General features: G+C 56.9%; 2 protein-coding genes across 2 annotated transcripts; both read left to right on the forward strand.

The window, feature by feature from the left end:
- Positions 1 to 327: 327 nt before the first annotated feature.
- On the forward strand, positions 328 to 2,048 carry D7B24_006874 (uncharacterized protein; the record flags this gene model as incomplete). The annotated part of the gene is made up of 3 exons (XM_028640994.1): positions 328 to 1,463; positions 1,558 to 1,793; positions 1,918 to 2,048. The coding sequence occupies 3 exons, from the start codon at positions 328 to 330 to the stop codon at positions 2,046 to 2,048; spliced, it is 1,503 nt and encodes a 500-aa protein (XP_028495016.1).
- Positions 2,049 to 7,141: 5,093 nt separating this feature from the next.
- D7B24_006875 (uncharacterized protein) lies at positions 7,142 to 11,847 on the forward strand (the record flags this gene model as incomplete). The annotated part of the gene is made up of 3 exons (XM_028640995.1): positions 7,142 to 7,341; positions 7,615 to 7,872; positions 7,942 to 11,847. Coding segments are annotated over 3 exons (4,364 nt in total), but the record flags the coding sequence as incomplete, so codon positions are not given.
- Positions 11,848 to 11,857: the final 10 nt, after the last annotated feature.

Raw genomic sequence — 11,857 nt, forward strand, 5'->3', positions numbered from 1 at the left:
CGATCATACTACTAGCCTTTCCGTCTGCTCAATATAATATGCAATCTCAATTCCTATCTTTCCTCAGAACACAGCATCTGACCTACCTCGAGGCTAGACGCGCCGATGTGCTTCAGACAAGATGAGCCAAATCACACCACACCGCCCTCGCAAGTTGTTTCGGATGAGCCCAGTCGTATCATACCGCCCTCACAAGTTGCATCCTGACTGCCAATACGCGTTTTCGTCAGAAGTAACAAAGTATGTCAAACAACCCATCAAAGATGATCCCATAGGATGCGTACTTCAGCACATCTTCTTGAATCAAGATGATCATGTCACCAAGGTATGTCCAGTGTCCCAATTCACGATCGCAACACTGCCCCGAACGCTTACGATGAGCGATTGCACTGTTCTGATATCTTACACCTGCTGCAGACTATCGCAAGTCGTCCCCACGTCCAGGCCGGAGATCTGTACCCAGAACGCAGCATCACACAAGTGATTCCTGCGCAACGACGTACATCGTCGATGATAGTCTACACGGGCCAGCAGATCGACAACAGAAGCCAGTACCGGAAATTGACAAGTGGATTTGACGATTTCGTTTCCAAAATAGAAGACCCATCAGCCATGCAGGAAATTCCAAAGCCGCCGGGACTCGGTACCCAAGTTGTCGAAGGTCTCCAACAGCCACTCACACCACCGACGGCCAAATCGGAACATAAACACTCAGAAGCAGCCTCGTCTGCGACTTTGGGGTCTATTCAGATTGAAGATGACGGCTGCCCTTCTGTCATAGATGATGATTTCTCTCAGGATGGAGACACCGGGGGGTCGCTCGCTACGCTCCTACGAAAGGTCTACAAGAACGATCTTAAGTTTGCTGAGAAGTTGATTGCGTCGATACAGCAGCTTCCAGTACGTGAGCAACGGTTTCTAGAAGCCCCCGGTGACTTCATACTCCAGAGCACATCACCAATCGATGATTCGATAACAGAGACCGATGAGGTTTCGGATGCCGAGGCCTCAGGATCCGTCTATCATGGCACACCACACACTGACGGTCAGAGCCGGCACCACTATAACGACTTGGAAGAGACGCCCACCTCGTCGCAACCAGCCGATTCCGGCAAAGACGCATCCTCAGCTGGCCCTAAAAGGCCTCGAAGTATAGACGATCTTCATAGCACGAAGCGTCAGAAAAACTCTGGGAAAGGCAAGGAGAGGGCCGGCAACAGCGAGGAGAAGGCCGGCAACAGCGAGGAGAAGGCTGGCAACAGCGAGGAGAGGGCTGGCAACAGCGACAGCGAGGGCGAGGATGAAGGCAATGAGGCTACTTCAGACACCTCAGGGAAGCACAAAACGCCCGCAGAGGATCTGCCATGGCCTTGCCCTTATTACTGGAAATTTTCTAGAGGCGAGAGACAAACCGTGAGCTCTGCCTGCTATCCCAGGGGAAATCGACCGCGATATCTATGGAGGTAAGTTTGGTCTCCTATGCCAGAGCTCGCTGGCTGTTGTACAATTCAGGAGAGTAAGCGTCTGGTAATTAATCCCACTAACAGGCTGCTACAGGGAACACCTTCGATCTATTCATACAACCCAGGGAAAGAGTGGCTCGTCGAAACACATCATGGAAAATGAACAGTGGTCCGAGGTCAAATTAGCCATCAAACAAGCCGCCAGAAAGCGTCCTCGGGTGCCCGAACGGCGACTTGCTTGGGCCGAAGAACTCTGGAAAAAAGTGTACACTATCCTGTTTCCCGACTCTGATCCGCCAGACCATCCTTGTAAGAACCCGACACTGCCGAGTCCTCATCCCTTTACTAAAACAAAGTGTCAGTTGAAGCCCATATCTCGATTGAAGCTATCGGATACGCGATCACCTCTCATGCGATGAGAATTCATGACGAAATAGTATCCGCCACCGCACAGGAAGCAGTCAACGAGAAGCCTCACCCTTTAGGGAAAGCGTCCGCAGCCGAGCTGCTACCCTCGCCAGCGTCGCCGAGTCGGGCCATGTTCGAAAAGGCTATCACCATCAGCACACAGAAGGTGCTATGTGACTTTTTGCCGTATCTGTTTGACACTGCACACGCGGGCAAAATCCCAGCTTCAACAGACACTTCAGCGAGGGCAGAAGAAGACTTACCACCCGGGCCAAAGATGTTGGAGGACAAGTTCACAGTATCGGGGGAAGTGACGAAAGTCGTCCTGATGCTCAAAAGACTGGCCAATGGACCTGGCCAAGAGCTATCCCATGACGTCAGAATCGTCCATAGTCCCTCGGTAGGGATGATGTCCATGGCGGTAGAAAACCTCGATCTCCTGACCACAGCCTCAATACCCCTTCCCGGACAAGTAACTGCTGTTGCGCCAACCACGGATGCAGCGTTCCAGCATCTTGGAACCCATCTAATCCCATCACAAAGCTTCCTCATGGATGTTCCGAACGAGCACATTGGGCAGGCAAATTATGGACAGGTATCGCAGTCTACTCTTCCACAGCCTGACACCATAGCGCCAGAACTTCTTCATCGCAGTTCTGGGACCCTTGAAAGTACGGGAGGGTCTATGAATATGGTCGACTTTGGCGGTGGTCTCTTCGACTTTTCCCTTGGCGGAGGGCCGAGCTAAGAAGAGCAAAATCACGCCGTGTATGGCTTCCCAGGACCATGCCGGCTGCCTATATTGACAAAGACACACAATGTGTCTCGAGGACCGGACGATATCCGGGCTGGCTGTTCGGATCTTCACTGGAGTCCTGCCCTCGGTCGTACGATTCGCCCTTGAACCGCCAGCCGGATTATTTCCACACATATGCTCCCCTTGCGTCACTGCAAGGTCACACTACGACGTCCGTGAGTCGGGTGCGTCTCGTCCGAAGGAGCCCCGCCCAGCCCTATCATCCCATTCGGCGGTTGACTTTTCTTTCGGCCACGCGCGTCCGTTCTTAGGTTCATACTCCTTCACAAGGTGAAGGTGCATAGAAAGCCAAAATAGATAGAATGTAGAGCCACGTCAGGAAGAAGGCTCCTTGTTTGCCTGGGCTGCCGAGTCATTGTTATTCCTTTTGGCTGAGACGTTCACCGCGGAGGCGGGGCGGAGGTCGTGAGTCGTCGGAAGGAGCAAGATGAAACGTGGTCGCGACACGCACATCCCTGGGGGGGGGGGCTTGGGAAGGTCAGATGGAATCGTCGTTGGCAGGTAAATTTTGTGTTTCGGCCCATGTTCTATAGATCTGGGAAGGGCTCGAGGGGAGATTCTGGATCTTGCGTTGGCTTTGGAGAAGCTTCTTTCGGTTTGATCTCTTTACAACACCGGCATGTGCCATTGCCGGCTTTTGGATACGACGACGGTTGCCTCAGCGCAGATGGATCCCCCAGCATGGTGTGCACTCGCCGAGTGTAACATCTCAGAAAGCGGCGCGAGCATGGTGTCAGGAGTACTTAATGCTTGTCATTTCATTCAACACGTCATGATATTCCTGTATAATTCTTTCACGGAATGCATTCGTGAGAAACAAGGAGGGTAGCACCCAAACCATCGGGGCCGGGCGTTGAGCACTGGCACATGCCAAACCATTAGGAAAGCGCGGGGCCAAATAAGATCCAAGCATCACACTAAGTTCGTCGGACAATGACGCGACGAAATGCACTCTCAGAAGTGAGCACGATCAGGATTGGTCTCGGCTGGTCGACGCGTGGACTTGTCTTGGGTCGCTGTGATGCCTGGGCACAGGGTATGAGACGAGGGCTCGGGACGAGCGTAGCGGCATCTCGCTCTAGATTGTGTTCACTCGCGATGCATCAGCCAGCGCCTGACAAGCAAAAATCAGACCTGTGCACGCCGCCATATTCTGCATTTAATCCAGTCTGGCGTCATCCCGAGCACAGAGGCGGTCAAGGTGGGCGTCCTTCTTGAAATCAATAAGAGCTGTTGGCACAAACCAAGGCTGATTTCCGTGGTGTCGAAAAATTACCTGGGGGTTGCTGATTGTTTCAAACGGCCATGGGCAAGTACATGGTGCAAGTAAACCTGCGGGGCCATGGCCATCGCTGGTTGGCGCTTGTCTGAGGTGTCGCAATAGATATCGTAGATCTCGCTTCAGGGGCGGTGGAGTGATCCGATCGTGACTGTCATCTTCCTCACGTTCAGCCTGGTTAGAGCGGACTGGTCAGCAGGCGTGAAAAGCGCTACAGGCGGTTGCTGACCCCATTTCGACAAGCAGTGTGGCGGCGGCCATCGATAGCCAAGCTGCCAGTCAGCAAGGGTCCCAAGACCCAATGGTTGCAGAGGCGCCCGGATTGACCAGGTTGGCCGTGGTCGAGGCGTCAGAAGAAAAGGGGTTCCTCAAGAATGCGGGGCGAGAGGCGTCCGTGTGTTCCTGGGTTTCTTTTCCTTTCCCGGCCGCTGCCTCCTTTGTGGCTCACTAGCAGAACTGGCACAAGAGAAAGAAAACGGCCTCCACCACCGGCGGGTCCATTCTAACATTGCGACCCTCGTAATGACTTCGAAAGCGACACAGGCGCGGACGTAGCCTCCGTTGGAGTGGACACAATTTCTCAGACTTCACAAGAGCTTTCCTTTGAGGTTGAACAAATAGACTCTGCTGGTCTGAACGGCCCGAACGAGCGGAACCCCCTTTTTCGTCAGACGTGAAGGAGCGCCCGTTTCGTAGGTCGATACAGGGTGATTGAAATTCGACTCCCGCTAGCTCGTGCAGCCAACGTGGGATGGCACTGACGATCATTCTACACGGCACAGACAGCCCCAAGCCAAACGCGGCCGCTGCAGATGCCGGATGAACCCAAAGACGGAGGAAAGTGCAGGAAAGAGGCCGTGATGGGCGAACAACAGGTCCGCTGTTCTTCGGCTGGGCGGTCACACCGCCTTGGGTTTCAGTGAGACGCTGTGTTGGAGGGTGGAATCAGGATGGTTGATTGGGCAGGTCGCAAAGAACTTGAGGGGTTGTTCGTGGTACCCCTCGCGATTCGGTCTTTTTTTCCACCACGTCGCTTCACAGCTCTGCCAACCTTCAAAGACGTCGAGCAAGAGTCCAAGACGTATTTGAGGTTTGACGGATTAGTGTCCAGAACTTCGATGCACCTACAAGAACGATGAGGGTAACGGCGTAACGCGCTATCGACGCCATCCAGTCACGAGATTGGGCGGAGGCTTCGAGCGAGGCGACGGCATCTCAGTAGTCTTGTGGTCATGATGAGATGATGGACGGATGTAGATCGCAAGAGATTATGGACAGTGCTTGAGAGGTTGGCACGAGGGGGGAGCCTGGGAAGTGCCGTTTGAGCTTTTCTTGATGGGGAAAGATGTGGCTGTCGGACCAGGGCCTCAACACGGAGCAGCAGTCGTGAATGGTCGCACCCCCTGGTCTTGGAATTTGATTAGGGGCTGGTTTCTCCCCTTCCTGTTGGGTCCTGTTCCTCGTGTGCTGGGGCTTAAGCATTGGCCTGGGGCCAGGGGCAGGTTTGGTGGCCTTTGTGTGTACATGTATGTCGTTCTGGTCCGGTTTTGGCCATGGGAGCACTACTCATTATCAGGAACAGGGGAGTAATACTTGGTAAAAAGTCTTGGGGGGGGGGGGGTAGTAACAGCGCAGAGGCCCTAGATGAGACCATTGAGAGTACGAGATAATGAAGGGGGAGAGGGGGGGGAGGGGGGGCTAAAATAAAATCTCCGGTAATGAGGACTTGATGAAGTGTGATGCAGGGATAGCGAAGCTTCGCGCACATAAGTGGACGAACCCGAATGATGATATTGATGATGGTGGAGGAGGAAGCAGACGCAGTTGATGCGAAAACTTGAGCATCCTCACCTTCCCGGTATCCAGTGGGTGGAGTTGGAGGAGGCAGGGAGCCTCTGGGTCGCGTGGCAATCACCACCCACCCACCCTTTTGCTCAGCAGCGACTTGAGCCCACACCTCACATGTTTGGTAGGCCGGCTGGTGCTTAACCCAAGCACCAAGAAGACGGGAAGGTCCTTCCTGCCCGTCATGGCACGGGCAGGGCGGGCGAAGGACCGCTGGCGCTGGCACTGGCACTGGCATCCTGACTTAGGCGCCCTGGCTGATGAACTAAGTCTTAGCGGCTGCCTCGACCGATGCTACCAATGGGCCACTCCCTGAGAGTGTTCTAGCTTGGTGGAGTTTCGACTGCCTTACAGCAGGCAGATGCCTCATGGTCAGGTATAGGTACCTCAAGTGCCTACCTTGGTCGCTACCACGAAGTGAAACTCATCATGTGCAACGCCCCGACAGATGCATTCCGGCCCCGTCACTTGTTTTTCTTGCCAGGTCAAGCCAGCGTAACCTCATCCGCTCGCCAGGATGCTTGAAGTTCGGTATGACCGAATGTCTCCAGGGTCCTCTGCGATGGCTTGCTATTGCTATTGATACAAATAGCATGGAATAAGGTTGATGTGAGGCGCGTCAAGTAAACACAAATCAAGTTGGGTGCCTCTGGTGGCCCTGACGCCAAGCCCCTTCTTAGGACAGGATGTAAAACAAATTTGGTGTCTTCCCTGTTAGCTGCATATTGCACGTTCCACTTCCCCGGTCAGCCCAGTGCCTCCTAGCCTGCACTGCAGCATCACTCAGGCTTGAACCCAAGTCGACAGCATAATACAGGACAAAAAAAAAAGAGTCCATCCAAGCTCTTCTTCTTTGACGGGTCCCCCATCTCTCCTCTCTTTCTTCTCACTCTCGCGGCATCCCTACCTCCTCATCTCGCTGCTTGCCGGTTTCCGGTTCGATCCACCAGCGTACCTTCCAACTGTCAGCTTACCCTTTCTCCTCCTCACACGCCCCCCCCCTCCAACGTCAGCCTGTACTCCAACGCCAAACCACCCAAATAAACATCACGAACTTCAGACGCCGGACCCGGGCCCCGACAACAAGCACAACAGTAGCACCAGCGCCTGGGCGTCTCAGAAGCGCAATCGCGACTGCATGAGCCGGCAGCCGACGTGGTGATACCTGCAACGCCAATCACGGTCACCCGGTCGTCTCGAAACCCTCGCTGAGTGCCCTGCATCCCCCCCCCCAAAGCCTCGGCCCCCCATTGCGGCGTGGGCTCTTCGCCGCCCCCCCGCCCCCCCTGGTCACAAATCCCATCCCATCTTTCTATTGCATTGGGAACCATGTCGCAGCATGCACTTCAGGGCGCCCATGGCTCGTCCTCCGTCACCTCCGCTTCTGAGCCCCCTCGTCAACACCGTCAACAATCGTCTTCTCCGACATCCTCCTCGTCGATGCTTGATGACAGCCCAACCACCGGCCGTGTCCTCAATACCCTCCCTGCCTCATCGACCACCAGTCTTCTCTCGTCACCGCCCACAAGGTACGCGATCTCTCTCCCTCACCTCCCTCTCCGCAAGGTCTCTCGGTCAGCCAAACGGCACCTCGTCTCGCGTTCTCATTTTCGCCTGCGAAACGACCTGATCAGCACTCCTCTCTGGCCTTCTCGCCTTGACCGTCTTCTCTTGCAACCCAAGAACGAAGCTCCTACCCCATATTTACCTTCCCTCGCCGTTCATGTCTGGCGTTCTGTCGTGCAACAATCCCACGACTGTAGCCTTGTGGTACCCAACTGACACGGCTCTCCGCGCCATAGATCTGCTCGAAGACCAATACCCAGCCCGCTCTCTTTGACGGCCGCCCTGTCCGCCGCGAGCCCGTCGCCAAGCCGGTCAAACTTCCCAGCGCCAGCGACGGCTCCCATCCTGAGGACCGCCATCCCCTACAGTCCAACGTCGCCCGTCGACGAGCCGCGCTCTCCGAGGGAAAAGCTGGACGACCTGCTGGCCACGGAGAGGACGTATTACCAGAGCGACTCCTCTGGAAAATCGACGCCCGATCCGACATTCTCATCGTTCGTCACGACTCAAGCTTTCCGGCGCCCAGCTGCCTTTCCCGTTTCGCTGACACAATCCCTGGACAGACCCAACGCACCCTCCCGCGCCACGAATGACAGTCGAAGTGTCTCCGACCCTGTTGCGCCCCGCAAGCCTGCTGTCATAGGCTTGCCGAGATCTCCGATGCCTCCCGGCATGGCTGCCGGTCCCTCGGCTGCTTCCCGGGCAGAGCCGACAAAGGGTGCCCCCCGAACCTCCTCCATGGACTCCGCCATATCCGCTGCGACCAAGACGAGCTCGCAAAAGGGATCGCGAGAGCTCGAGACCGATTCACAGGATATTGCCGGCCTCATCAAGACGGCCGGCAGCCCTGAAGCAGTGATCCAGTATCTGTTGAAGGAGAAGCAGTCCCAGGCGCAACAGAACGCGCAGCTATGGCGCCTCGTCGACAAGCAGCGCGCTATGATTCTTGGCCTCAACAAGGACCTGGAACGGTCACTGAAGGAAAAGGAGAAGTACCGTAAAAAGCTGAAGGAGGTCATGTCCGTTCCAGAAATCGCCAAATCCGCGGCCTTGAAGAAGTCTGGAAGCGTTGCCGATGTTCTGGGACGATCAGTCCCCAAGGTGGATGTCCATGGCCCGACCGACCAGCAGCCCGCGGCGCCCGACTCCCCTAGCCTCGACTCCGACAGCCAAAAGCATTCTCCCATCGATCTCGCCATGGCCCCGTACCCGATCACGCCCCCCGCCGACCAGCCACACAATGGCCCTCCATCGGCTGTGGGTGAGATGCTCGACCCCTCTCACACAATGCCCAAGCCTCAGGAGCATGCGTACGATCGGTACGACCATGAGGCGGAAGAGAAGGCAGAACAGGTCGCACGACAGCAAGATGACCAAAGACAGCTTCAAGAGCTGCCGCTCAACCTTGCTCTACCGCCATCTCGAAGTTTGCCAAGCAAACCGCCCAGGATGCCTCCTCCAAACCCCCCTGTGGGACCTCCTTCGCCTGTTGCCGCTTCACACGCCAGCCCTCAGACGGACGAGGGTCTCGCGAAATTCCCGGCACCCCCGCCCCGCAAAGCACCACCCGCGCCTCTACAACTTCACAAGGAACGAAGTGTGATTCTTGACGAGGACGAGACAGATTCCGATTTTGATGACATTCTTCAAGTGAACAGGGACATTGACCCCAAGCGCGGTCGACGGAGGACCAGAGAAGAGGACGATAGGATGCGAGAGATTCTTGCCCAACAGGAAGCAGAGAGGCGTAGCTTGTCGAAGAAGAGCAAGTCGCAGAGCCAGAAGAGCACGCCCACAGAGCCCGAGCACCCCGGACGCTCGGAGGCCATACCGCCAAGCCCAAGAGAGATCCCTCAGCAGCTTGCGCTGCAACAAAACGGCCCGGCATCCCTCGCAGGCGTTCTCTCTGGAGACCGCATTCAGACCACTGTAGTCACTGGCCCCTTGAGCCCCGGACTTCCTCAGTCTCCCCGCCCGTTCGGCGCTGCGCCGTCGGGAAACGTAAATTCGTTGACGACGCCTCGAACAGGATCTCACCTGCAATCCGCCCCCCTATCCCCGAGACCCCCGCGGCAGCCGATTCCTCTCCCGCCAGGCACACCACTGGCTTCGCCGCCGAACATGACGGGCGAGCCATTGTCCCTGAAGAGCCCCCAGCCACTGGTTATCATGAAATCTTCAGAGACGAACCGGCAGGCAAACTCAGACAAGCCACGCACAAGCCCCACGGAACGCAGTCGCGTCTTCAAAGGATTTGTCACAGACGAGTATCCCGACCTCCTCCTCCCTCCAAATGCACTGCCCTCGATCCAGATCAAGGTTGCCTCGTCACGTATGAAGCCTTCACGAGCCAGTGTATTATCCCTGACACAACTCGAAGAGGACCCCGTGTTCACTCTGGCTGTGTTCAGCCGCGCCAACGGTGCAGAACTCTGGCGCGTCGAGAAGGATCTTGCGTCTCTCGCTAAGCTCGACCAGAAGCTGAAGAATTGCTCGACCGTGACGATCAAGGCTCCTGATAGGGCACTGTTCAGCGGACACGCACCGGCGAAACTTGACGCTCGCCGCATTGCACTAGACTACTACCTCGAAGAAATCCTGGAGACGCAGCTTGACCAGACGGCCGCGACGGAATTGTGCAAATACCTCTCCACTCACACTCTGCCTCCGAACTCGGACGAAGCTTCGACCCCCGACATCATCGAGTCAGCCAACGCGAGAGCCGGCCCCGGTGGTCGACCTTTCCGCAGCGGCTATCTGACCAAGAGGGGAAAGAACTTTGGCGGCTGGAAGGCTCGCTTCTTCGTGCTGGATGGACCTCAGCTCAAGTACTTTGAGGCACCCGGCGGAGCTCACCTTGGCACCATCAAGCTGCCTCATGCTCAGATTGGCAAGCAGTCTCAGCACAACGAAAGCCAGTCGCCAGCTTCCGGCGCGAATGGCGATGACTTTGACAACCAGTACCGCCATGCGTTCCTCGTCCTGGAGCCGAAGAAGAAGGATTCGAGCAGCCACGTAAAGCACGTGCTCTGTGCGGAGAGTGACATGGAGAGGGATCAGTGGGTCGACGCCCTTCTCCGGTGGATTGACTACCGTGAGCCTGGCGAAGAAGATGGCCGGTCCGGGAAGGACCACACACACGACAGGCATGGCTCGGGCGGATCGGAGCGCAACATGGTGAAAAAGAAGAAGGGAAAGCCAGGGGTTTCCAACCACCAGCCCTCCGACTCGGACAGCCTCATTGGGGTCAGATATGATTCGACATCCCAAGGTAACTTGCCGCACTCGGCGCCGGGACGACCCAAAACATCCGGAGGCCTGCCGGAGCACCCAGGCCATAACGAGGCCGCGCAGGCGCCCATGGTCATCTCTGGCCCCAAGGACATGCACGTCATCTCCGACTCGTCCTCGTGGGGAAACAAGCCGCAGGCGCTTTCCGTTCCCAGCTACGAGGAGAAGAAGCAGCGGAAGAGGAGCTTTTTCGGTTTCGGACCGAAGACGACGAGGTCGTCTGGTGATGGTGGTTCGGATGGGCTCTTTGACGGCAGCTCCGCGTCAACGCCACCACAGGGCGCAGGGTACCAAGGACCGGTCCGCCAGGTGTTCGGAGCGAACCTGGCCGAGGCTGTGCGATACAACTCGCCTGTCGATGTCGACGTTCCCCTGCCGGCCGTTGTGTACAGATGTATCCAGTACCTGGACGCCAAGAATGCCATTCTCGAGGAGGGTATCTTCCGGCTCAGCGGCTCCAACGTGGTCATCAAGCAGATTCGGGAGCGTTTCAACATTGAAGGCGACATCAACCTCATCACGGACGAGGCGTTCTACGACATCCACGCCATCGCGTCGCTCCTGAAGCTGTACCTGCGCGAGCTGCCTACCACGATACTGACGAGGGACCTGCACAACGAATTCTTGTCCGTCACGGAGATGGCGAGCCCCAAGGACAAGGTCGCGGCGCTGAACGCACTGGTTCAGCGTCTGCCGCTGGCCAACGCGACGCTTCTCAAGTACCTGCTCGCGTTCCTCATCCGGATCATCAACAACGCCGACATCAACAAGATGACGGTGCGCAATGTCGGCATTGTCTTTTCGCCGACGCTCAACATCCCGGCCCCCGTGTTTGCGATGTTTCTGCAGAACTACGAGCCCATCTTTGGCGTCGACGCCGAGGAGTATGAGCTCCCGTCACCGAGCAGCGCCAGCGAGTCGTCCCGCGACGCGCCGCCGCCGCCGCCGTCGGCTGGCCTGCCCCGGAGGCCGAGCGACGGCCAGAGCGCGCGGCCGGGCACCACGGACCACAGCCCGTCTCCTCACCGGCAGCGCTTGATGGAGGCCGTCACGGGACAGGCGCAGCCTCGACAGGGAAGCACGCCGCCGCCTCTTCTACAAGACCTCAACGCCGCTCGAGGGGGCACGAACTCGCCGCAGAACTTCTCGGGCCATCGCGGGATGACGTATGAGCCCCAGTATGCCCAA

The sequence above is a fragment of the Verticillium nonalfalfae genome, assembly GCF_003724135.2.
Source record: "Verticillium nonalfalfae strain VnAa140/NRRL 66861 chromosome Unknown scaffold_50, whole genome shotgun sequence".
NCBI classification, from domain to species: domain Eukaryota; kingdom Fungi; phylum Ascomycota; class Sordariomycetes; order Glomerellales; family Plectosphaerellaceae; genus Verticillium; species Verticillium nonalfalfae.